General features: G+C 21.9%; 6 protein-coding genes across 6 annotated transcripts; 1 reads left to right on the top strand and 5 right to left on the bottom strand. All coding sequences in view use genetic code 6, as the record gives it.

Moving 5' to 3' along the window:
- Positions 1 to 2,233: 2,233 nt before the first annotated feature.
- On the bottom strand, positions 2,234 to 2,719 carry TTHERM_00275880 (hypothetical protein; the record flags this gene model as incomplete). Its single annotated transcript, XM_001016027.3, has 1 exon — positions 2,234 to 2,719. The coding sequence occupies one exon, from the start codon at positions 2,717 to 2,719 to the stop codon at positions 2,234 to 2,236; it is 486 nt and encodes a 161-aa protein (XP_001016027.1).
- Positions 2,720 to 3,847: 1,128 nt separating this feature from the next.
- Positions 3,848 to 5,628, top strand: TTHERM_00275870 (PX-domain protein; the record flags this gene model as incomplete). The annotated part of the gene is made up of 2 exons (XM_001016026.3): positions 3,848 to 4,694; positions 4,808 to 5,628. The coding sequence occupies 2 exons, from the start codon at positions 3,848 to 3,850 to the stop codon at positions 5,626 to 5,628; spliced, it is 1,668 nt and encodes a 555-aa protein (XP_001016026.2).
- Positions 5,629 to 6,982: 1,354 nt separating this feature from the next.
- TTHERM_00275869 (hypothetical protein) lies at positions 6,983 to 7,348 on the bottom strand (the record flags this gene model as incomplete). The annotated part of the gene is made up of 1 exon (XM_001470742.2): positions 6,983 to 7,348. One exon carries the CDS (start codon positions 7,346 to 7,348, stop codon positions 6,983 to 6,985), a length of 366 nt encoding a protein of 121 aa, XP_001470792.1.
- Positions 7,349 to 9,359: 2,011 nt separating this feature from the next.
- Positions 9,360 to 14,628, bottom strand: TTHERM_00275860 (transmembrane protein, putative; the record flags this gene model as incomplete). The annotated part of the gene is made up of 3 exons (XM_001016025.2): positions 9,360 to 9,618; positions 9,674 to 9,849; positions 10,192 to 14,628. 3 exons carry the CDS (start codon positions 14,626 to 14,628, stop codon positions 9,360 to 9,362), a joined length of 4,872 nt encoding a protein of 1,623 aa, XP_001016025.2.
- A 915-nt stretch (positions 14,629 to 15,543) lies between these two features.
- Positions 15,544 to 19,502, bottom strand: TTHERM_00275840 (transmembrane protein, putative; the record flags this gene model as incomplete). Its single annotated transcript, XM_001016024.2, has 10 exons — positions 15,544 to 15,624; positions 15,777 to 17,895; positions 18,028 to 18,236; positions 18,303 to 18,496; positions 18,588 to 18,697; positions 18,766 to 18,881; positions 18,955 to 19,130; positions 19,188 to 19,251; positions 19,307 to 19,406; positions 19,465 to 19,502. 10 exons carry the CDS (start codon positions 19,500 to 19,502, stop codon positions 15,544 to 15,546), a joined length of 3,207 nt encoding a protein of 1,068 aa, XP_001016024.2.
- Positions 19,503 to 21,438: 1,936 nt separating this feature from the next.
- Positions 21,439 to 26,873, bottom strand: TTHERM_00275830 (tetratricopeptide repeat protein; the record flags this gene model as incomplete). The annotated part of the gene is made up of 11 exons (XM_001016023.2): positions 21,439 to 24,597; positions 24,663 to 25,044; positions 25,093 to 25,319; positions 25,375 to 25,580; positions 25,639 to 25,748; positions 25,814 to 25,932; positions 25,981 to 26,156; positions 26,211 to 26,274; positions 26,336 to 26,435; positions 26,490 to 26,511; positions 26,657 to 26,873. 11 exons carry the CDS (start codon positions 26,871 to 26,873, stop codon positions 21,439 to 21,441), a joined length of 4,782 nt encoding a protein of 1,593 aa, XP_001016023.2.
- Positions 26,874 to 27,529: the final 656 nt, after the last annotated feature.

Here is a 27,529-nt window from a genome sequence, read left to right as displayed (position 1 = left end):
TAATAATATCCTCATATATTTTTATGCTCACTATGATAATTTTCCTATTATCAATATAGGAAGGTTAATCAGATTGATTTATTAGAAGTAATTTTATAAATTCAAGCTATATCTTTACTTAAGTTTTATTATTCATTCAAGTAACTTGATAAATTCAAATAGTATCGTAAAAACTGAATATAATGAACTAAAATAAAATATTTACTTGATAATTACTATGTTAGGAAAAGTAGTTCTAGCTTTGTTTAAGGAGTAAATACTAGAATAATTATTAATTTTTAAAATAACATATTTATAACAAATATACAAAACATTAGTCATAAACAAATTTATCCATCATGCAATTAATAAAATATCTGATATTGTGTATATGCATAAATAGAAAAAAAACTCCTTTTCAGACTAATCTTCTGTATTTTTCAGTCGAAAACTATAGTATTTTTAATTACCATCATTAGTAACTATAAATGTGAAAATATGTAAATTTAATAATTCGAACATTTATATTTTAAGGAAAATAAATTTCATAAAGCTTTGAATGGGCAAAATCAAATGATTAATTAATCATAATTTATATAAGATAGACTGACGATTAATCCATATAAAAAAGACTCATAATTTATTATTTTGACTTCAAAACTAACTCATTTTTGTAATTTTTTAAATTTGATAATTTATTGAAATTTAATGTATTTAGAGTAATATTTATCTGAAAATACTTGTATTTATATAATGAAGTAAATTAGCTCTAAAGTTAATTTCTATGATTAAGCTAAAGAGAGATAACATAAATACATTTCTATTAGCTCACATGAAATATTAATTAAATTATCTAATAAAACTGGATGCTTTTTAACTTTTAATTAGGTAATTAGAACCATTTTAACTAAAACATCTATATGATTAAAGCTTATTACATAAATACATATTTTAAATTTGTCTTTTACAATATCTGTAAGCAAAATATATAATTGAATATTATTATTTTAAATTACAACTACAAATAAATAAATTCATCAGTAAATAAATATTTTTTTAAAAGAGTAGATATATGTTGACTGAACTGATAATAATTTTTTTAATGTGACTTAAATTATTATGGAGTGTACTGAAATTTTAATTAAATATTTTTCTAGTAAATCATAGTAATTTTAATAGAACCTTGATTTATGAGACAATATTTAATTTGGACTCAGCAAGTTGGGGGAAAACTATCAGTAAATATTTTTACAATAATGTAAAGATTGATATAACTAATCAGATATAAAATAATTACACACAATGTTATCATTTAGATGTAAACCTCAAACAATAAAAAAAAGTAAATCAAACCAGATATTTATTAGATTCTTTAAAATTAAAATCAAACATTTTTGGGTAAGACTGGCAGAAAAATAGATAGATAGAAAATATAAAAATTAATAAATATTAGAATTATCTGATGATGATAATGATCAAAAATTAAAAAAATATTGATTGCTAAAGTAATTTAATTTAATTACAGTAAAATAAACGTCGAAACGAAAGTAAAAATTGTTTGCAATAATAAAATTAAATATTTAAAACAAAGCTTTTAATTGAATTGGTTAAATAGTTATAATAGTTTTAAATTATTTAGTTTTTTATATGAATTAATAACTTAATATTATATTTTTAAAAGTGAATAAAATGAAAGACCATTGATTATTTAATTTTACTATTTAAAAGATATTTTTTTTGTGATTTTTAATCAAATTATGCAAAATTTTTAGATACCGTCAATAATCAATCATCAATCTTCATATTGAGACCTCTTTTTAAGATTTTCTGTAATCCTTCAATCAAGTATACAATCTACGGAAGGGTAGATAGATTTTAATTAATGAGGATTGAAGATATATTTAAAAATTTAATAGTTTATTAATATTTAAATCTATTTGCTAAATTCACTAGATTTTGTAAGGTAAAAATAAGAGCCACAAATTTAATTTTAATCAGCTGAAATTATAATTTTTTGTTGGTTGATAAAACCACAAAAAATGAATAAATAATAGTGAAATTAATTAATAAATAAATAGAGGAAATAATCTTAAGCATTATTAGAGCAAGTAACGTATTATATATAATACAACTATATAAGAAATATAAAAGTTTATAAATAAATAAATAAGTTAATAAATTGTTTTAAGTTATAATCTATTGGTTTTTAATGTAGCTTTTAAGAATGATCATCAATTAATTATCAGATATAGAATCAAGCAATTACTAGAGATTAGCAAAAACTTCCTAGAAACATAATTTGATCTTTGGAATTTTTCATTTCAGAATTAATTACAAGAATAAAGGCGAATTCATGCAAAAGTTTTAGTTTTTATCTTATTTAAAGATAAAATTACTGATTTTCGACAGCTTTCATGTTATATTTTTGCATTATTGTCTCTCCTTTGATAAAAATATTTTAGGCTTATTTTTAAAATTCTTTCATTTAAACATAAAATTTGCTAATTAAGTCTTCCTTAGCAAAATCTTCATTAGATGTATTAGAATTGTCTGTGAAGTTATTTTTAGTTTCTTGGCTATGGACCTTTTTTTCTATCGTTCTATTGTATTTAAATTGGTATTCTACATTTGTAAACAATATTTTTCTTTACAATTAAGTTATTTCTTTGTTTAAGTTAAAGCACTGCTTTTTAAGCTGTTTAACAGATAAATCTGTTTACTTTTAATTTGAGCATCCCATTTTAATTTACTTACTTACTTATTATTTTTATAATTAATTAATAGTTTTCTAAATTTACTTTTTATATTTTTTGTTTAATTAATTTATTTTTTTATTTATAAAATGCAATTTAATTAAAAATCAATTGCTAAATAAGTATAAAGTTGATAACTAGTTTAGTTTTAATTCGATCCACATTTCCTAAAATAAATAATATAAAATAAGGACAATGCTTGAATCAATTCTTTTTTATACATTAAAATAGAATAGATGAATTCTCAAAAAATAAATTTAATTTTGAAGATAAATATCAGAATTTATTTATTAATAAACTATTTTACAAAAATCTTGATAAATATAAACATTTTTTAATAATTAACTAGCACAAAACAAATTAGTCTAGCAAATCTTACATTTCAACGCATTAGAAAAATATTATGGGTGATTTATATTTATTTATTTGCAAATTATCTTTCTATAATCCTACTATTTATTATAAAGATTAAAAAAGATTTAATTTAACAAAAATTAATTCTTCGAATGCAAGATCTTAATTTATCTACTTCAATTTTTTAGAAAATAATAAAATTGCTACTTTATCTTTAATCCTAAAAGTATTTCATAAAACATATTCTTAAGAAAATTTTTTTAAAAGATTAAAAAATTAATTAAATATTTGAATCCCACCAAGCAAAGAAAATATTTAGCTTGCTTGCTTGATAAGAGAGTTAATAGCTCAAAAATTTATAAATTAGCAAAGCAGATATTATATCTTTAACGTTAGAGGCTCTTTTCACATACAGATTAATTTTTTTTTGAGATAAGTTATCATTAATAATAGAAAATTTTTGAAATTATAGATTTCCTTTTTGATTGATATTTCAAAACAATTAAAATTAAAATAAAAGATTTTTGATAGAAAACTAAATTTTTTTTATTGAATTTGTTGTTTTTTAAAATAGATTGATAGTAAATAGTATTTAGAATTTATACCTTCAATTTTGATGATTAATTTCAATATTTTTAATCATTCTATTCCCAATCTAAAATATCACTTCTTACTTTTTAATTTATTTTTAAAGCAGATATTAGTAAATAGAAATATCTAGCTATCAATCAGATTTGTCTTTTTATTTCATCTGACAAGTTATGGACAATGCAGATTTGAAATTCCTAAATTTTTAGGATAACAGTGATGGATCTAAGAATAAAATATAGTTGTAAAATGACAAGCTTTAGGCAAATTTAGAAAAGTTTTATAATGAATAAATTAATGATAATGATGAAGACAGAGAAGATAATTAGAAAAATGATATTTTTAATTGTGAGATTGAATTCCCTGAAGAATGGACTTAAGTAGAAATAATAGACATATAAAATGGTTTAAATATTGATTGGATCAAGCAAGAGTAGAAAGGTTTATGCAAATAGTATTTATTATGCCAAAAATGTAAAAATATACTTTGGAATCCGAAGAAATGTAAGACTTGCAAGAAACACTCATGCTTAAAATGCTTTGAGTCTGTTTAAAGATGTTCATTTTGTCCTATTGCTGCAAGTAATTCTTTAATAATTAAGGAACCTGAAGAATTTTGTGTTGGGTTGTTGAAAGATTTGTAAGTTTATTGCCCTTTTTAAAAGAGAGGCTGTAAAAGTTTAGTTGAATATAAACTCTTTGAATAACATGTAAATGAGTGTAATTTTCGCAGAGACGATTAAAATATAAAATTCAAATAAATTTTAATTGGAAGTTTTAGATACAAGCAAATGCAGGCACTCTAAAAATCTTATGTCCTTTATAGCATTGAAACTCATATCAAAGATATGAAGAAAGTTTTTAAAGTAGAAAGAAGATATAAATAATTTGAAATATTGCACTAATATTTTTCATCCAAGCCAGAGTATTTTGGCTAGCCTCTTCCCTCTTTGCCTCCCAAGCAATTTTGTTTATAATCTTTGCTGGGTACATAATCAGATTAAATGAGTGAAGAAGAAGGTAAAGTTTTATTAACTTATCATTATTACTATATTTTTGCTCTGAATTTACACTTTAAGTTCAAAGAAAGTTGAGAGAAAAAAAATAAACTTATAAATTTTTTAATATAAAAGTTGCGCAAATTAGAATGATAGAATTAGAAGCATATTTACAAATAATTGGTGTTTATTATAAAGATGATATAGTGCTTTATGATTTTTTGACAAATGAGGAAGGATTCAATTATATAAATAAGAGTTCAAAAAATGTCTGGAATCTAGAATATCTAATCAGCCAATACAATTCAATAAAATTTATTTCTAGTTTTTACATTGAAAATTTATTAAGCAAAGGCTTCAACTCATAGACTTCCAGTTCGTAAGAACAATAAAATAAAATAAAAAAAAGTTAAGCTCTCTAAGATTAGTATGAGTTACTATGCAAATACAAGCTCTGCTTTACAGAATTAAGAAAATCTCTAATCAGCTAAATAAGCAACACAAAGCATGAAATTGAAGAGATAGAAAAAGGTCTATAAAAACTAAATGAATATTCTAATGAGTCATTATTAAACGAATTTTTAAAAAGGATTTAAGAAGAGTTGGTTATAAGAAAAGGCTAGCTTATTTAAATGGATAAAACGATGAAATAGTTGTCTATCCTTTAAAAATATATTGAATCTATTGATAATTGTGAAAATTTGTTTTAAAAAAGGGCAAATGAGTATTAAATATTAAGTCGAGCTTTATTGGAATTCTAACTTTAAGATAAAAATTATAAAGAAATAAAAGAATGCAAAGATATCATGTAATCAATGGAAGTTATTGAATAAGAATCAAAAAAATACCATTCAATAGGAGAAACGGAGTCAAAAAAAATCTTAGAAAAAGTTGAAAAAGACCTTCCTATTGTACTTAAATCACTTAAGGAATGTTATTCAAATGTTCAGGCATGAGTTTATTTCATAATTTCAATCAAGAAAATGCTTGGAAGTGTTTTTAACAAATAACTAATTTTAACTATCATAAAAATACTATTATCATTTGATAAGTATTTCAAATAAAATATTCTTACTGATATTTTTGTAAATAACAAATTATAATTCAATTAATAATAAATTTATAATTAATTGTTAACTTCGATTTAAATGCTTATATTTATCTATTTATTGCCTTATTTATTTCGGCATACCTAATAAATTTTTCATATTTAAAAAAAATGAAACTTTATAATTTATACAAAACATTAATAAATAAATGATTGGATATCCTTTCTACTTTTTTAGCAGCAGCTTATGTATAAATTAATAATAAAATTATAATTATTGATATTAACTCTAATTCTTAATTATTTATTTATGCATGTATTGTAAAACATAGTCACAAACTCATTTGTTAAAATGAAAAGATATCTATATATTTTTGCATAAATTAATTGAATTTATGAATGATTAAAATAATTATTGTATATTTGTTATTTATTTTTTCTTAATAATTTTTATTATATTAATAATAAATTTTTAATTTTGCTTCAATGATTGTAAAATTGCATCTTAGGTTTACCCTATTATACATAATCACAGTTTTATTTATTAAAATGAAAAATTATTATTTATATAAAAGAATTAATAAATGAATGATTTGTCTATCTGTTCTATTTTTTTAGCAATTTTTATTAATAGATAGTAAGGTTTTATAAAAAATTCAACTAAAATGCTTATTTTACTGTATTAATATTTTTATCTTGAAATAAACAATCTTATTAAAATGTAACTGTATTATTTGTATAAAAGAATTGAAATTTTAATTGTATGAAGTGTCTATATTTATATTATATTATAATTTATTCATAAGTAAATTGAGGAAAGAAATATTTAAAATTAATCTTTTAATGGATTATTTATTTTGAAATATTTATAATCAATGTTTATTAAGTATCTGGTATAGATACTTCGAATATAAATAAAAATATTTTGATTTATTTATTTAAATCAAATGGTAGAAAATAATTAATTAAGGGAGTGTTTTAAAATATTTAGGCACCTCTCACTGACTAACTAAATAACTAACTTTCAATGATTATGATTGAAGATTAATAAAGATAGGATTAAGTTAGAAACTAAGGATATTAAAAATTACGCAAAATACAGTAAAAGTAAATGATTGATTTGTTATTTATACAGTAAAAATACACAATTATATTAATTTAAGTAATATTAATTATTTAGTGGATAATAAATATATAATTATATCATGATGGATAGTTTAAAAATAATGTACAAACCTTAAGGAGTTTTTTTTTAATCATGGTCAATTTAGGTTAATCGATTATGCCACAATTTTTGGAACAAAAAAACTTCTGGAGATTTTTGAAATGGTATGACCAAGTCTACTAAAGTATTTTTTAGATATTTCTACTTGATTCATTTATTTGTTAATTTGTTTTTATATCTATATTTATGTTATTATTTTTTTTATAGCTGTTGCTTGTTACTTTAATTTTAGATTTAAGAGATCAGCAACACAAATCTTTGTTACTAAAATATTCATTGAGGATTTATTTAACTTATATATACTTAAGGTATTGTTCCTTGTACAATTTTATTATTTCTTTGTTTTATAGAACATTTGATGCTTATTATTCTAGGTAAAAGAAGTCATCACGAATTTTATCATGCTATGTGATTAATTATTCAAGATTCATACAAAGCTATTATGTTGGTTCTTGGCTAAACTGCTTCATTAGAAGTTGCATTTTGTTGCGAGTTTCTAGTATTTGATGGAGAAGGTATTTAATTTTTTCATAGATATCTTACAATTCATTATCCTATTGTATAGCCTACTTTTTCAATATGGTTCTTAACATTTTCAGGTGACTTCAAAGATAAATAAATATAAATAATATTTTTGACAAGTTTTAAATCGTTGATTTAATTAATTATCAAATTTTTGATTTTTATTATTTATTATTTATGGACATATCAACTAATAATTAAATTCAATTTATATCTATCAATCTATGTATCTATCTAAGCTAAAAACAAAAACTCAGCTAGAATTTGATATTTCTAATATCACTTTTTTCCTATTCATATTTTTAAGTAACATAATTAACAACTCTAAAATTCAGGTAAATCGTAAACAGCTTTAAAGAGGCTATTCTTCAATTTTATTTAAATAATTAAGTATCCTACTCAATTTAATGGTCAATTTAAAGTCAAATAACTTAAAATAATTTCAATCTTATGTTAGTTATTAATCATAAGCATAAAAGAATTCTTAATTTACCATCAAAAAATATATACATACATATCTATCTATAAAATAAGTTTATTTATTTATTTCCATCGTAGCGAAACAATTATGGTTTTAACAATATTATAATTTTATATAAAAATTCTATTCAATTTTTTTATACTTTTAAAAAAATCTTCCTTTACAACTAATTTATCATCCCTTTTTATAAAATAAGCATAAAAAAAGAATAAACTCATATTTTGTTATTTTTTTAAGTTTTTTTTTGTTTTTTGCATGATTCAGTTAAACATATTTTTTCCTTACTTTCTCTGGCAAAAATTTACTTGAAATTTTAATTTATAAAAAATATTTTCAGATAATTCAAATTTGGTAAAAAAAAAGTTTAAATAAAGTAAGAAATAATTTCAGAATAACAAATTTAGAAAAGATTTAGTAATTTTAAGATAAATATGTTTAATTTTTATCTACAGAACTTGATATACCTTGATATAGAAACAAACAGGTGAGAAGATATTTTTTAATGTTCAAATTAAATTTATTAAATTAAAATGACATTTAAAAATAGTAGCTACACTCATATATTTTTATAAACACACTAGCTCTAATTATTCTATGGTATTTAGATTTTATGGCTATCACATCAACTTTCTCTAATACAATAGACACATTATTTATCAAACAATTAGCTAGATGATATTAATAAATCAAAGTAATTTAATAATTTACTGATTTCAAATTAATAAAAGATAATGTATTTTTCTATGAATAAGTGATTTATTATTCTATGATTAGATGAAATTAATCTTCTATTCCAAAATTTAAATCTTTAAGGTGAAAAAATTTGATTTCAATAAAAGCTCGAAGGCAGATTAATATTTATTATAGCCAATCTATGTTTAAATCCTTAAAATATATTTATTATTTTATGTTATAGATAAATTATTTTTAAATCAGCTCTTTAAATACCTTTAATAAATAATAAATAACTTACAACTCATTTGTTAACATCGTTTTTTAAATAAAAAAGCAATATTTTTTGTTAACATAATACATATTTTAAAATATTAAAAGCAAACATCAGTGTGTTTTTATATTTTATTTTTTCTATTTATATTTATAATCTAATCAAACTTTTCTCAATATTAATTAAGAATAAAAATACAATTATTCTTTATAGAATATTATGAAGAAATATTTATATATTTTGCACTAGATCTATTGTTTTTTTCTTTTAAATAAAAATAAATATTTTTTTCATTATCAAAATAAATTCTTAATTTTAATATAATACTTATTCTTAAAGTTTAAAAAATAATTTTAAGCTATTTAAAAAAATATTATTTATTAAAGTTTGGAAATTTAAAATAAAAATATTTTCAAGATGCTTATATATATGAATGAAATAGAGTGTATTGAAAATAACTTTTTTTCAATTTTACTCTTTATTTTTTATTTTTTTAAATTAAGTCTCATAAACTATTATCGGTTTATAATCATCATTTGTGTCACATGTGAAGTTTTCTTCAAAAGAACTATGTAATTCAACTCTCTAAAGGTTTATTTTTTTCCTTTCTACTTGTCTGTCATTTATATTTTGAGTAATTGTATTAGTTTATTACTAACTCTATAATCTTTAAAACGCAGATTTTGTTCTTTAGTTCTAGTAGTTGTATATCGTATTTTCCTCGCTTTTATGATATTAATTTAAAAATTAATTTGTTTTTTTTAAATGAAATAATTTACATATTAAAACTTAACTTTTTGATGCTGGTAACAGGTGAGTTGTTTTAATTTTAAGATAGCGATGAAGGAGAAAAATTAGAATAAATTCTTGGTCTCGAATTGCTTTACTAGGCGCTTTATGGGATTTTTTGTGTTGAAGAGTTTGAATCTAAGCGGAAATCGATTAGAGAACCAATCTTAATTTCAAATTAAGAAATTATTTATTTTGATTTATTATAGATTCTAATCTGAAGTCCTTATTATTCATAAAAAGAAGGAGTACCATAGAATATTAGACAGTTGGTATTTCTAACATCTAGCTTAAGCCACAAAAAGTTAACATTTTTTTAGAGAGTGTAATATTGTTTGTCCATGAAAAAAAGTTTTTTTAATTTTTTGCAGTTTGATGAAGGTTTGTCTATTAAACATTGAATTAAATTAATTTAAATTGGTTGTATGTGCAGTGAGGATTCACAAAAATATTATTGAAAGTTATTTTTCTTTGTTCTTTAAATACCTAATTTTTAGGAAATAATTACTTGCTTAATTAAATTTAAGTTTATGTATTATAGTAATTAATATTTGATTTCCAGTAGCTTTTAATTTTTAAATTCAGCAATCTCCTCATTAAAAATTTAATCCAAATCTGATTTTATTAGTTTTTCATTAAATTCTACTTCAGGAAAAGGTGCTGAGGATATTTCAGTAATCGATGGGTATAATGTTGTGACTTTGACATACCTGTCATACCATTCTCTCTTGTCCTTTTTAGGATTTAATTTTATTAACTCAATTAGTAAATTATACACAAGAAAGGAGAAATCATCCATTTTTAACAAGAATTCACTCATACAGGATAGGAAGCAATAATAAAAAACATTCGTTGGATCCTGTAAGTAAAGTCCGTATTGATGAGGAGCAATTGTTTAATCATTATAAATGTAACATACTTTGTGTTTTTATAAAAAAGCCCAAATCTTGTCGATGCTAATATTCTTGAAAAGAGTATCTGTAAAGTAAGCCAATATTTTCTTTTTAATTATCCAAAGTTCTATTTTATTAGAAATGGTATATCCTTGCTTCATTTAAAAGCTAGACACAAATTTGTTATCATCAACTTAGATGTGTCTTCTGTTCGCTTTTTCAATTTCTAGTTTATTTTGAACATTTAAAATGAAGTTTTTTATTAGCAATTATTTCTTTTTATCATTTTATTCTAAAATATCATCAAGACTTTCTCTTTGTACGGGTAACTCGTTATTGCATAATTAGTTTCTAAAAAATGTGTTTTTTTCTTTGATCGTTTTCTTGATAGAAATATCATCTTACACACTCTCAGAAATATTTTAATGCTTTTAACTTAAAAAAAATACTTAATCTTTATTGTTTCTCATCACAGTAATTATTGAGTCAAGCAGTTTTTATGCCTTTATTAGTTCATCTCCAATTATTGCTATTTTTTTTACAAAAAATCTATTAATAATAACTTTTTCTTCATACGCAGAACCAACTTTCTTTTAGTAGAAAATGTTATACACATAACTTCTGCAACTAAAAATTCCTATTAGAATAGTCAAAATAATTAACAAGATTATTACAAATATCAAAATCAAGCTCACTGGCAGTCCTTAAACTTTTAACTAAAAGGTATCTTCTGCGTAACTGTAACCATCAAAAGCAACAAGCTTATATGTTCGTACTTATAAATATAAGGATATATAAGCATAACCATTTAACTTTAAATTGATTGAATCGAATTAAATCCAATCATCATCTGCTAAAGGTACAAAACCAAGATTTTATTAAGTTTGTAGGTAGCTGCTATCTAAAAATTAATTATATTAGCTATTTATGGTATTCATTTGATTTTTATTTTATTACACAAAAAGAGCATATTTTATATAATAGGGCTCAGAAACTGAGAATGAGTTTTAATTAAATTAAATACTTAGACTTGATAATAAATAAATTACTCCTTATGGAAGATAATTGTTAATTTATTATTATAGAGGGTTATTGAGCTTAACTGCAATTTTTTACTAAATAAACTATGAATTAGGATCTGACAGTAAAATAGTTTGGTTTAATTAGTAGTTTATATTATCTTAAACGATAATTTTTAGAGATATTTAAGATAACTCTTGATAAGCATAAAATATTATTTTTTCAAATAAAATTTTATTCAGATTTTAAATCGATCCTTCTAACGATAAGCTGCTAAGGGTGTCATTAAAGAAAAATATAACATTTTTATACTGCTTTTACACAAACTACCCAGCACTTTTTTCTACAGAAAGTGTCAAAGTGGCTTGGTTAGAATAAGTATTAATTATTTAAGAAGGGTTTTGAAAATTTAATCGTAAAGATTGCTAAATTTAAAATGAAATAGGAACAATTTCTAAGGTTTATTGAAGCCTCATATAGACCAAATTGTTAATCATTTGTTATTAGGTTGTAGAGAAACCATTTATTTGTAAGTTTAAATTTAACAATTATGTTTCATAGAAAGAGGATATTAAATAATTATCTTTTCTAATAGTTCCCATTTGCTGAAGCTACTAAAATATCTGATTGCTTTAATCCTACGATGTCTGTATTCCGTTTAAAGTTGAATCAAAGATAAAATCGGTCTGTTAGACCTACTTTTAAACAGTAAGCAACAAAATATTTTATTTTGATATAGGTGGACTATATTAAAATGTTCCTAGTCCTTCTCTTTATGCATTAATTAAAACCATATTTGTAGAAGAATCAAATGAAATCCAAGATGGAAGCGCAGTTTTCTCGAAGTTGCTGTAATATAAAACCTAAGTTATTACATTTCCTTGATTTGGATAAAGAACTGTAAATCGAATAGAATACAATTATCCAATCTACAAAAAACTAGAATTGTCTATTTCTTAAAATTATTTAGATGCCTTGTTATATGAATTTAATTAAAAGTGGATTTAATTATTTGTGCTCAGAGGAAGATATTTTATTCCATTCCCATTCAAAATGTAAATATAATTTTCATCATAAGAGAGACAAGAAGAATTTCCATTTTCTTATCCTCTTTGAATATTGGCTACTATGAAGGGATTCTATTTATCTTTGATATCGATAAGTGTTACTAAGTTTGTAGAATAAGTAGATGCTAAAATAAAGTTTTCGTCTTTAAATAAGTTAACATAACTTACCCAACCATGAATTTTTACATTACTGATTACTTTAATTTAAGGGAAAAAGCTAGTATCTAAAATAGATATACCCTTTGAGCCATCATAGAGATAAACATAGTTGCCTAAAGATGATGTTACAACACCTTCTACTCCAGAAGTTTTAAATAAATTTTAAAGATTTATATTCTTTAAATCTGAAATACTAACAATACCATAAGATCCAATTTATCTTTATGTACAAATTACCCATTTATTGTCTTTTGTGATGTCGGCTTAGTGGACTGTGTAATTGAATAGAGTATTCATTTTTATTAAATTTAACTGAGGATATTTTGAAGAATCATATAAAAGAAAACCATTACCACCATATGTTTATAGAATTAGATTTCCATCTTTACTTCTGTATATATTAGAAAATTCTTATTACTATTAAAAATTATTATTTCCAGCAGAAAAAGATTAAAGCAAAGTAATTTATGGAGAGTTTAGTGAATCTCCATAGCTTAATTTGAAATAATCCATAAGATTATTAGATGTTGGTGTTGAAGGACCGTAGAGAGATTAAGTATTAATATCAAAAACTACATCCTAATAATTTACATTTTACAGATTTAATTATGCATTTGCTTTTACGTTATAAGGTTATTTCAAGTCATAAAACTGTAAAAGACTAAAGCCTAATGTGGACTGGGATACAATTAAATTTGCTCCACTGTTCACAGAGAGGCATCTATTGGCCTGAGATATAGGTATAAGCTCTTGAAGATGCTAATTAAATAAATTTGGAGTTTTCTAATTCAAATTTATTTATATTTGATTATAAAATAACAAAGCTTAAGAATCACTGATTACAAAGTAGTTTTGCAAATACCCATTTAATTCAAAAAATTTTGGTAGCTCAGAAAATGTAATTTAGTAATATAATTATGGATTTAGTTTGTTTGATGCATCGAACACTAAGATCCCTTAGGATTTAAGCCCAATCATAAAATAATTATCATCTTTAGTGAATTTTATTGTAATTATAGATGATTTGGTGCTATATGGCCAAATTGATTACCAGGTAGAAATAACTGCTATCCCTTATGCATTGGAATATACTGGCTAGACACTAGCTATCAATATGGCACAATTTACTTAATCAATACCATAAATCCACATTCGATTGTGAGAGATCTCAAAATCACTCACTGTAGGATACTAAATTGTTTATCCAACTTCATTAAATGCTTGATTTTCATTTATCTAAAAAATTCTTATTAATTATTGACCTTAGTAAGTAGAAAGTAGAAATAAGTAATTTCCATCTAAGGATAATCTCATCTGTTAGATATTTTGATTCAAATCAAAAACAGAAATCTAGCTAAGGGTTAAGCTACTATAAAGAGCTATTTGAGTCCCTCCATATATAAACAAATTTTTTTCGCTAAAATCTAATAGGATTTTTTAAATGGGAGCTCTTATCGTTAAGCTAGATTTTAAGTTAGTTTGTAATATGATACTTTGAGAATTATTATTATTGTTTGGAATCTAAAGTTAAAAGTTAAAACTTTAAATACTTTAATCTAAAATGGAATAAATTATTGAGTTATTTTAGCTAACACAGAAAATTGTAACATCTTGAAATTGCTATGCTTGAAGTTTTGCTACTAATGTTTAATTGAGATAATTATATACCCATATTCCTTATTGTTGAATACTCAAATAAGCAATATCGTTTGTTGTAATTATACTCTAAATTTAATCAGCATTTGAAAATAGCAACTTGCTCTAGGGAACAGAAGAAAATATAAATTGTTGAAAAGTAACTTACATTAAAAAATTAAATGCTAAGGCTAACTTCAAAAGAATATTCATTTTTGCCTTTGTTTTTGCTATTAATATGATCTAAGAACTTAAATATTAAGAAAGAAAGTAAATTAACTTTTATTTATTTTAATTAATTAATTTCCAATATGATAGTTATTGCTATTATTATTTATCAATTATTATTATTATTTTGTTAATAATATTCAATTTTACAAGCATAGATAAATTTTCATTGTTATAAAAAATATGTTTTGGCATAGAAATACTATAACATAAAAGAAAAAGAGCATTGAATTTTACATTTATTTTATTAGTAAAATTAAATTTATTTAAATAATGATTTTAGATAAATTTTTCCTATTTTAAAAAAATCTTAATAAAATTTTTTAACTTTTAATTTTATTAGTTTTTAGCATTCCCTAACAGATAAAGTTCTAAATATTAGTAATAATTAAGAATGTTATCATCGGTTCTATAGTATAGCGGTTAGTACTGGGGACTCTAAATCCCTTGACCTGGGTTCGAATCCCAGTAGGACCTTTTTTATTTTTTCCGTAAGTTTTGTATGAAAATTATGTTGAAACAAATAAAATTATTTATATGAATTTTTACAATATTATTAGTAAATAAATATAATTTAAATATAAATTATGTGAAACATTAAACAAAACTAAAAATAAATAAATAAATGAGCTAGTAACATATATTAATTTTTATATTTTTTAAATAACTAAAAAATAAAATTTTATTTAATTAAGTTAATAAATAAATAAATTTTTTTTGAAATGATTAAAAAGGTAAAAAATTCTTTTATAAATAAAGCAAAATTTGATAATATAATATAAAGTTAGTTAATAATATATAGTTAATTAGTAAGTTATTTTATTATATATATATATTCACTCAAAAACATAATTTAACTCAATACTTTTTTATTGTATTTTATTTATCAACAAAATTTGTAAATAAGGTAAAACTTATTCCAGCCTTGATAATATTATCCTTTTTTTAAAAGGATTTTTAAAGTCAGAGAAATTTTGCTTTAAGTCTAGTTTTTGAGATGCTATGTTTATTAAATCATGATTTTTTGTTGATTTAAAGTAAGAACTATTGCAGTTTTAAGTGAGAATGAAAAATTAATATATTTTATTTACTTATGAAAAAAATTACAAGTTTTGCAAAATATTATATTCTTTTTCTTGCATTTATTTTATTTCCAAACGATCTATAATAACTATGTTTTGAGTAAAAGTATTGTTTGATTCTTTTTAAGAAATTGAGCATAGCTGAATAATTGACTAGAGAATACAGTTTTGCAGCACAATAAAAGGTTACTAAAATTATAAAAAATCACTAGCTTTTTCAAAGTACATTTTGCTTTTTAAAGCTGTATATTTTGAATGTAAGTATTCCATGAGTAAACTAAATTGTCTTGCATTTTAAATTGGTTATTGAGCTTGAATTGTTTCAAATTAGTTTTCAGAAAGTATTATAAGAGTAACTAAGATATCTAAATTTTATATTCTTTCATATAATTGTTGAAGTAAAACAATTTTCTTTTAAATATCTACACTGCTATAATAAAGTTCAACCTGTATAATAATTATGAAATTGTATTTCTACTTTAAAAAAACATTTAGTTACTCTTCTTCAATAGCCTTTTAGATTTCAGGTATTTATTATATTTTTTATTTCAGTATATGAAAACAAAATGAGAATAGTTAAGGATAAATAAATTAACTTTCTTAAAAAATATTTTTAATATTATCAACCAACTCTTATGATTGATCTTTGTACACTAGTAGCTTGATAACTTTCAATAATTTTATCTATTATTGAGCATAATTTTAAATTAGTAAATTACCAGTTTCCTTTAAGCTTTAAATTTCTCTTTAAGATTAGATCTTAAGTTGAGGTGATTCAGCATTTAAATATTTCTAATTATTAATATCAATCATTTAATAATATTTCTAAAAGGTAGTTTAATCCCTTGTAAGTAGAGAAATCTAACAAGCTAGAAGGTAGACATAGCTAATTGACTAAGTGTTATTTGAAACTTAAATATGTTTTTATATTTTTTCAAGAATATTTAATGATTTTTAAATGTGCTCTTATGAATTTTTTAACAAGCTCTATTCTTCTGGATAGCTCTAGAAACTGAGGTAGTTTTAAATAAATTAATTATCTTTAAGTAAAATTTAATATTCGCAATAGGCAATCATGTAATATCTAATCGAAAGAGTATACATTTTTTCTTAATTTTAAATATAGACTCCTTGATTAAGTGAATCCCAAAGCATTTATTCGTCTCCATATCCAAGATCAAGTAGACAGTAATAGAGACTTGATTAAAACTATTATAATGCTATTAAATATTCATTTTGATTGAAGTAAATTCTTGCAAGTTAACTGTAAAGCTTTTAAATTGCAAAATAATTTTTTATGTCTTTGAATATTTAAATTCCTTTAAAAATTTACAAAAATTATGTATCTTAACTTTTAGTATTCTCATTTGTGCTTTAAGTGTAGTTAAGTATTTACTCAAGCTATAAAAAAGTATCTTTTATAATTTCAATTTCCAGTGAAAAAGGCACCATGTTTTAAAGATCAAGTTTAGAGTATTCCTCTTCATCGCTTGTTTCTTACGATATGAGAGATTCCATAGAACCATTATATTTTATTTCTTAAGGTTCAATATATTCAGATGCCTCATATTAAAAAGTCTTTCTTGAAGGTACTTATAAGTTAGATTAATTTTCAGAAGGTTTTTTTGGTTTCATTTTATTTATATGAAAAGACTCTTTACTCAAGTTTTAAAAGAAAAGACCTTAACTGGATGCAATTTAACTACTTGAAATATTATTTCTACTGGAAAAGATTTATATTTGTTAAAATGTTTGTCTATCATTCTGTCCATATCTTGTTTTTAAATTATAATTTTTAGTCTTTTTCGTCTACTAGTTTAATAGTTTTTCTTAAGATTGTTCCTTTTGCTTAACTATTTCTTTCAGAAATGTTGTGAGAGCAGAAAGAGGAATTATAATTATATAATATTAATAAATAAGAAATATCACAAATGCTAATATGTTCAAAACAATAATAAAGAATATCCCAGACATATTTATAATAATAAGGGTGCTATTGTTTGCTATATTAGCTTAATTTATCACTGTTGTTAAGTCATTTTAAACTCTACCTAAAAATAAAATAGAACTTTTATTGTGAGCTAAAAAACTCTTTTTCATATACTCAACAGGTAAGATCAATGCATAGCTATATTTAAAAAAAAATTCTTAGAATAAAATTTAAAACCTTTTCGTTTGATTTAAAAATTTTTAATTTTTGTATTATTTTAATGGATAATCAAATAAAAGATTTTAATAAAATAAATTAATAATAACTTACTATTCTTTATCGTTTTTGTTGAATTTAAAGAAATTGTTTTTCGAATAACTATTTTGATCTTCATAAATTAAAGAATTTATCGTTTAATTCAATGCTTACTAAAAGTTTGCTTTATCTTATTGTTATTTAGGTGTTGTTATGTTTTAATACTCCAAATCACTCCAAAGAAATTGCTTTGAAGAAGTATTGTAATACTGATGATACAATATCTAAAATATTTTTCAAAGAAGTTTTAAATTTAGACATATTTAAATTAATAAATTATGAAATTTTACATTTTAATCTTCATCAAATAGAATCGAGTATTTATCATTGTTTTTTGAGGTAAAATCATTTTGAATAAAATTCTCTACAGTAATATCAAAACCTACTACTTGAAAAGTATTCTCAATATTATCTTAGATTTAAATAGATGCAGATAATCCGATTTTCCCATTTAAATTTATATATGGATTTGTATAAAATATATCTATAACAAAATAATAATGTTTTAAACATTTAATAAATGAAAAAAATATAATTAGTATTAAATGCTTTCAAATTAATTAATGAATGAGTACCTGTTGATTTTATTGCTCCTTAATACCAATCTCTGCATCTAGGATCATATGGAAATTTTTTCTTATCTGTTATACAATTCATATCTGATAAGCTTCCTAATGTCATATCTCTATATGAATAAAATAGCTTTAATATATTCATTTTAGAATCAAAACTAAAATAATTATTAAAATTTACGTTTTTTAAATGCTATAAAATAAGGAACTTTAGAATGTATTATATAAAGCTGATGAATAAACGCTATATTTGGTATTCTTCATTAAGCTGATTAGAAAAAACTAGAGTCTAACATTCTTAATTTATTAAATAATTTATTTGGTTAATTATTTAATTATACTGATTAATAATTAATATATCATTGTTTACATTTATTAAAAACTTCTACTCCTACTTACTAAGTTAGTTGAAATCAGTATAATCAATGTGGTACCATTAATTTGCATATTGTTAGTTAGCAGCGTATTAATTAAATTCTGGAGTGCAGTTTTTAAAAATTTGATTATCTATATAAGAGCATTCTATGATGCTGTAATTTGAGTTAACTTTTAATGTAAAATAAATTTAGTTAGTTGATACTTGCTTTAATTATATAAACATACTTAATATTTAACCAGATGATAGCTTATTCAGAAGCTTATCAAAAGTTTTAAGAGAGACACTTACCTTTTTATGTTAAAAAGATAGTCTAAATCATATAATAAATGTAAAGTATAATTACATATTCATAACCAAAGTTTAGAATTTCTTGGTTAGGCTAAACAAAGTTTTAAAGTCTTTAAATTTCTTATTAGAGTATCTCATTTTATGATAATATTTACCTATTCACATAATATGATATTTTAAGTATATTATTTTTATTATATTTAGGCTAAATACCATGTATTTAAAGCATCTAAGACCATCTTGTAGTTCATGATTAAGATAAAAGTGCTACCTAATAAAAGCGGTAGAAATAAAGTAAAAAAAAATGATTTGATCATAATGATTGTTATTAATTAAAATTTCTTTCTTTGCTTAATAATTAAAATTAATCTATAAACAAAAAAACATAAAATTAATTACTGCATCTCACTCAATATTTTCTATGATTAAATAAATTATAAATTGAATGAACATAATTTGCATGTATTTATTATTATTTTATAATTAAATTCACAACATTTTACTAAGAAAGATATAAAAAAAAATTATCTATTAAATGTGCATTAAAAAATAATATAAATTTATTTACTTTAAAAAATAAATTCTTAGCATGTTTATTAGCAAAAAAAAAATATTTAGGATTTAAAATATTTACAAAGAAAATTTTTACTTTTTGTTAATTACATATTTGTAATACAAAGATAAATATCATTTTCATTAATTCACTAGCTATAAGTTACATTATAAAACTTGAATAGGAATGGAATATCCGAATTTTTGTTAAGATTAGATAAGGTGATGATATTGTTTAAAAAATTTTGTCTAATTTATCAAATTTTTATATTAAATTTTCTTGTACTGGCTTAAAAAATTTTTATAAATTTATCATCTATTTTTATATTTTTTACAAAATGTACAATTATGAATCCTGTACTACAAAATGAAGTTATAAATAAAATTTAATAAATACATTTTATTTATATACTTTTATTGTTGTTTTTCATATTTATATTGATATAAAATTAAAAATTAACTTTTCTTCGTCATTTAATATTTTATCTTTAATTTTGTCATTAGAGATTAGGTTTTATTCAATTTTTTACCTAATTCACTGCCAAAATATTCTTTTAGTTATTTTTTTTAGCTTATATCTCATATTATTTATTTAGATTAATATATTATAACATCTGTAACTAATATTTCATTTACTTTAACTTAATATTTTTTGATCAATTTTTACAGAATAAATTTATTTATATATTTTAAATAAATTTTTGATTTTATTTATAAATATTTCTTTACAAAAATATGAAATTTTTATTAATAAATTAAAAGTATGAAGTAAAATTAAGTAGTTTTACCTAATTAAAAAATATAATAAGTTACTTTAATAATCTAATATTTTTTTGAACATATTATTATTGAATTCCTTCCCTTTTTTACTCTTAAAAAAAATGATTGAGGTTACTTGTAAGCAATTTGTATAGTAAAATGTAGATATTTTTAAGAATGAACATAAAAAGTATTTTTAAAATATTATATTATTATTTTTTATTAATTGATTATTTGTGCATTGATATTATTTTCTTTGGTTGTATATAGTTCAGTAAATTTTTTTGTTAATTATAGCATTTCCAGAGTTAGGTTTTTGTGGATGCAGATAAACAAGAATTTAATTTCTAGAATTGTTATAAAGTAGAATAAATAAAAAAAAATAAATAATTTGTACAAAATAATTTTAAAACATTTTTTTAAAATAAATAATGTTTTTTTATACAATACAATTGATATGTCATTTGAGGAATAAAATATTTATTATTATATACTTACAATAAAATTAGTTTGCATTCAAAAACTCTAGCCAAGATAACTTGAAAGTAATTAATATTTGTAAAATTTAGATATTTTTAATTTTTATATATGATTTATTAGAGATTGTAAATCTTAAAATATTTTGTAATTAAAGGTAAAATTTTTTGTTAATTATAACATTTCCAGAGTTAGGTTTTTGTGGATGCAGATAAACAAGAATTTAATTTCTAGAATTATTATAAAGTAGAATAAATAAAAAAAAATAAATAATTTGTACAAAATAATTTTAAAACATTTTTTTAAAATAAATAATGTTTTTTTATACAATACAATTGATATGTCATTTGAAGAATAAAATATTTATTATTATATACTTACAATAAAATTAGTTTGCATTCAAAAACTCTAGCCAAGATAACTTGAAAGTAATTAATATTTGTAAAATTTAGATATTTTTAATTTTTATATATGATTTATTAGAGATTGTAAATCTTAAAATATTTTGTAATTCAAGTTTACATTTTTGTAGTTTATTTTATTTTCATGGCTTTTAAGTAGTTCTGAAAAGTTTTCAGCTTCCTAAGAGTTGGATTATTTCTATATACAGCAATGTAGTATTTCTATATCATCTGTGAATGAAATCTTCTCAAATATTTAATTTTTCATAGAATCTTTTAATTCATTAAATGAAAAGAAGACAATTAATTATTTTCTATCTTTTTAAGAAGCATCTTGATTAAATTTTTCATTTTGGTGTTTGTTTTAAGAATTTTATTTATTAATATTTTAAATTTTTATTGATTTAAATAAAGATTATTCAAAGTGGTTCATAAATGTTTCATTAATTTAATCATTTTAGATCTCAGATGACTCTAACAAGGTTTCTTCAATATTATAACTTTAATTGTTTTATGCGTCATAGTTTTAAGATTTCTTACTTATTTCCTAAATAGATTATTTTGAACAAGCAATCAGATAATCAAATTAAGAACTTTTTTACTTTTGATTATGTGGAGAATTAGAAATTTTAAGCTGCTAAAATTATGGCTAAGTTTATTAGTTATCTTTAAGATTACTCATTATGTTTGGATTATTATCGTAATTTGCTTAATTATATGAAAGTTAAATTTAATAATTAGCTTATTATTTTCTATAAAGTTTTTCAATTTCTTTTGATTCATCATTTGCTAAGATTTATAATTAATTTTTATTTTATTTAATTTCTTGTTATACATTTTACTCATTGTCTTTATGTAAAAAAGAGAAAGAATTATTTTCATTTTCTGGTAATTTAAAGAAACTCATTTTTAATTTTTAGGATTTATTGGGTTAGCTTGCAGCAGATTCTGTCTATAGGCTTATCAAGTTGGATTCTGTTAATTATTTTTTTGATATTTAGCTTCCTTAGTTTAATTTTTGTAAAAGTTTTTATTTGAATTAGACTATTAATGGTTATAATTTTAGCTTTAGATATTTTTTAAAAGCTGGATTATTTAAGACAATATCTAATTATTACTCTTTTTACATTAATTGTTATGACTTTAGATATTTTGTAGCTCTTTCTTTGCGGAAAAAATTCAGGGCTGCTATAAATGCAATTTTAGGATCAATAAAGTATTAATTAGAATTTGGTTAAAGAACTCCAGAATATTGCTAATAAATTAGCTTGTCATAGTCATTTTTAATCTAATAAATACAAAAATTGAGTTACTTTTTATTTTCTATAATGACTAACGGCTATATTATTTTTAAGACACTATTATAAGTGATAATACTAACTCTGTCTTTCTTTGGAGTTATAAATTTTTGATTCAGATATTTTAAAAAATTAATCTAAGTAGAGATATTCTCAGTTTTTAAATTTTAAGGATTATTGATGACAACAACAATATCGAATCGTATATCGCCTTATTATTTACATGCATTTTCTTCTACGCCTAATCCTTAGTTGTCATTAGATAATTTACTCTCTTGTTAGTTACCTTGATTCTCTTAATAAGAAATTAGCTTAATCAAATTCAACTAATTCTGTAATGCTTGACAATCTAAATCATTTGCTTAAAATACTTACTAAAGTGATACCATGGATGAGTAAATTATAGTTGGATCACAGATGCTGTAGTTTTCTATTGTTTGCAATAGTAGACTAGACCCTAGATAGAAGTAAGATTCTTTACAAGTTAGTATACCTTGTATAAATTAAATCTTACTTTATAAAATGGTTACATTAATATAATTTATGCAGTCAGGGAGAGAGTTATTAGTTTATTTTTCTGAATTGCATTAATTACTAAGCTATTAAAAATTACTCGTTTAAGCTTAGTAATTACCAAGTTAAATAGGAGAGTGCTAAGTATTTGTTCTAAATAAATTTTGACTGTCTTCCATTATTGAATCTGCTTAATTTTCTTCGCTAAAATTTTTCCTAAATGTATTAGGGGAGACTGGAGATGCAGTCCTCCTAATTTCCTTAGTTGGAAAGGCATCTTAATTGTTTTGTATAAAGACTTCAGAAATACTCAAATAATATACGCAGCTATCATAATCATTAATCAAAAGATAATTTTCAGCTAATTCTACAAACAAAGCATATTTTTAAAGATTTCTGCTTTAGTAAGTAACATTAACAATTTACAAACATATTTGAATATATTTAATAGATTCATATAACTGGCTTTTATCATCAGATAAAGAGATGTAATAGTTGTAGTTTATTCTTTTTTTGTAGCTTTCCTTTAGCACAAGAGCCAATCCAAGTAGTCGCTTTGATAATATCCGAAGATTGTAAACTTATGATTTTAAATTGCCTTGATATATTTTATAAGTTAGCTCCTAAAGAGAAGATAAATTCATTTCTTATAAGGTGCATTCAATCGATGCAAACAAATTCTCTATAGCTTCTTCATATCTGTCTGACTGCAAATGAAGCTAAGCAATATTAAAGTAGCACATTCCTAGGCCAATATTATTTTAAATCATAGAAAATGTTCTCTTTGCATTTGAAAAGCGCATTAGAGAGTTTACTACAGAACCTTTATTTTACTCGCTGATTGCATATTATATCACACTCTCTAATTTTTAAAAAGTTTCAAGGATAATAGACATCTCCAAGAACATAGGATCAATTTTTTTCAGTTCCACTTTATGACTTTCTTTAATGGTTTAGCTTTCAAGCTTATTACTTTGCTTTTTTAAAACACTTGTATCTGAATTAGAAAGGTATTCATTAAAGCTTTCTTTAATATCTGCATAATTATCTTTTATGTCTTATGAGTCATTTTTTAATCTTAATCCACTTTTGTTAGGCTATTGAACTAACCTTTTTGATAAATTTCTATCTTTAACACTTCCTACGTTTTTATACTGATTTATCCTGAATTACGAATCTACTCTAGATCTTTAGTTTTCCGTGTATTAATTAAAATAAAATTAAGAATTAACCCTAGATCTTAAATTATCAGTTAGATTGTCTGAATATTGATTTTCACATAAATCATCAAATTGTAATTTTTATGAAGTATTAAATTCTTAAAATTTTTTAGTAGTTTCACCACCCTTTTTTATAATTTAAAATTAATAGTTAAAATTTAATTTGTGAATTAAATTAATAAATTGATTACTTCAACATAGAATCTACTTTTTTTAATGTACTTATTTTCATTAGCCTTTGATTCTTCCCCCTTATAAGCCTATTTTATATTCTATTCCTGCTCTTGGTAGTTTTGTTACAAAAACTAAGTCAAAATAGTTATAGGAATTTCAACTTAATTGTATTGGAGAGCTCCATAATGCAAGACAAATAATATAATAATTAAAATCATAACAATTGTTTCTATTATTATTGATAGTAAAAAGAAAGGATTTTAGTTGAGATTAACTAATTTAATTAAATCAGTGATATCTTTACTAACTCTCCCAAGCATTAAAATATTTATAGAAAATTAGTCAGAATTTTAAAAATTATATGGCATAGTAATTGTTGCAGGATAGGTGAGACTAAAACTATTTTAAAAAAATAAAAATGGTTGAATTAAAATATAAAAAATTTACTATTTATTATCTCCTTTTTCCCATCTTTGATAGAATGAGTCAACATTTATGAAATTAAGAATATCATAGCTTCCATTCTCTATAAAATAAATACTATTATTAACTTAGCTGGTAAATTCTGTCTTTTGTTAAGGAGTGAAGATATCTCCTCTAGTAGCATTAAACTCAACATCTTCCCAACTTAGCAAAAGCCCTGTTTTAACATCGTAGAGCTTGTGGTGAAAAATCTTTTTGTTATTATAAATGAATAAATAAAGTAATACATCTAGAAGAAAAAAATACTGTGTGATTATTTTGATGAAATATAACAGTGTATCCATCTGAACCAGTGTCTTAGGGAGTAAATATATTTTGTATCATATTTGTAATACCAAAGTCCATTCCAAAGACCATTTTAGTAGTATCATTTAGTGTTAATTCGATAGAGGAAGTCATCAAAACACTGCCACTTAGAGCATCAACATAAGGCTATTAAAAGTAAAGCTTTCCTAATTATTTTCCATAATGTTAAAAATAAATTTTTGATACTGAGTAAGAATTAATAACCTTCATTTTTCAAAGCAGATTTATACCATCCTCTACATCTGGGGTCAAATGGTTCTATGTAAGAATTTCCCATACATGTCTAATATGTAGCTGCTGAAAAATTTGCCTATCTAATAAATAAAATAGTAAAAATAAACATGACCCTTTAATACAATTTATCTTTAATTTATTTTACACTGCAGGTGCAAAATACATTAAGGTGGAATTTGCAGCTGTGTATAAAAGTTCTACGTCTATTAAGCTATTTTTGTAAGTGTTGTAAACAGATTTTAGAAAAAATCCTGAGTTAAAATTCTAATAAAAGATGATTAAATATATTTAAAATAATACAAATAAAAATACTATCCATGAAAGCATCTGATCATGCGGAGTCATCTTATCTAATTCAAAAGTAACTCTATGAAAGAATAAATCTACATACAACTCGTTAGCATTTTGTAATAAACTGAAAGTAGGATCACACAAACCATAATCAGCATATCTAAATGAACAAATAAGGTAATGAGCCTTCGGATTATCTTTCAATTTAATAATAATTAATTCATAAATTTATTTAAATTGAAATTAAATACTTTTTATGATTTTTGAGCTCTGTTTTTTAAGTATGTCTGCTGTTATTAATGTATTTAAGGCTATCTATTGAAGAAAAGAAAAAAAAATAGATGTTAAATGTTTCAATATTTGTTTAAATTTTTACATTTTGAAAATTTAACTCTACTATCATTTTATTTGGACTCACTTAATTATGGAGCTTCTGCTTTTATATCTAGATAATCCATTAAGTACTAATACTCTCCCTTTTTTATAATGACGTTAATTGATATTTATTTTTAAAAATGACTTGAAATTACCAGTCGCTGAGAGCTTAAAATACTAGTTTATAATAAAATATCATTACTGTTACAACTCCTATAGAAATAGGTATTATCACAGAAATAATTAACTTTAGAGTTAGTTTCATTTTTATATTATTGGAGATAAGAGTCTTATTAATTAATAAAAGGCTTTTAAAAATTACTTTTATTTCTTATTATTATTTTTTTTATGTTTAAGCGATTAGTAGAATTTCTTAATTAGTTAATTTTAAAATTATGTTCTAAAACAATAAAAATATAAAAAGCTCCGAGACCGGGAATTGAACCCGGGTCTCCTGCGTGACAGGCAGGAATACTAACCACTATACTATCTCGGATTAAGATGAAATTAATTATCATAACTGTACATTGTAAAAACATCTTTCTTAAATTTACCCTCTCTCTTTCTTTAAATGCTAACATCACTTATGAAATAGAGGTTATTATTTTGCTATTCTTAATACTTAAGTTTTATATTATTAAATTATTGATATTTAAGAATGTTTAATCAATCAAAAAAAAATTTAAACTAAATTAAATTAGTTTGTTAATATTTAAAAAGACTTTTCTGTAAACAAATGAAAAGCTATTTATATTATTCAAAAAAGTTGTTAATTTTATGGATGAAATAAAGTTTAATACTTCATAAAAGTGGTAAAACCTTAAATATTAAAGTTTTCTTAGCAACTATTTTTTGATTTAACAAATTAAAATTTAATTGTTTAATAGTATTATTTTTTTGTAACTAGGCTATTTATTAATTTCATTTATATTTTTAATAAATATAAATAAATTTTTAATTATAATAAATAGATAAATAAATAAATGAAATATGAAGAATAGAAGAAGAAGAAAATTTAGCTCTGTTAATCTGAAAATTTTACAGATTTTGTATAACCAATGCTAGCATATAAATTAAAATTAAATTTCATTCATCTAATAAGTATGAATACTTTTTTAATTTGTGTAGATGATCAATCAATCTACTGGTAGAAGTAAAAATATTAAAAATAAAATACTATTCAGGATTTTTAAAA

The sequence above is a fragment of the Tetrahymena thermophila genome (genome assembly GCF_000189635.1).
Source record: "Tetrahymena thermophila SB210 genomic scaffold scf_8254649, whole genome shotgun sequence".
NCBI lineage: Eukaryota > Ciliophora > Oligohymenophorea > Hymenostomatida > Tetrahymenidae > Tetrahymena > Tetrahymena thermophila.
This window is presented reverse-complemented; position numbering and strand designations above follow the sequence as displayed.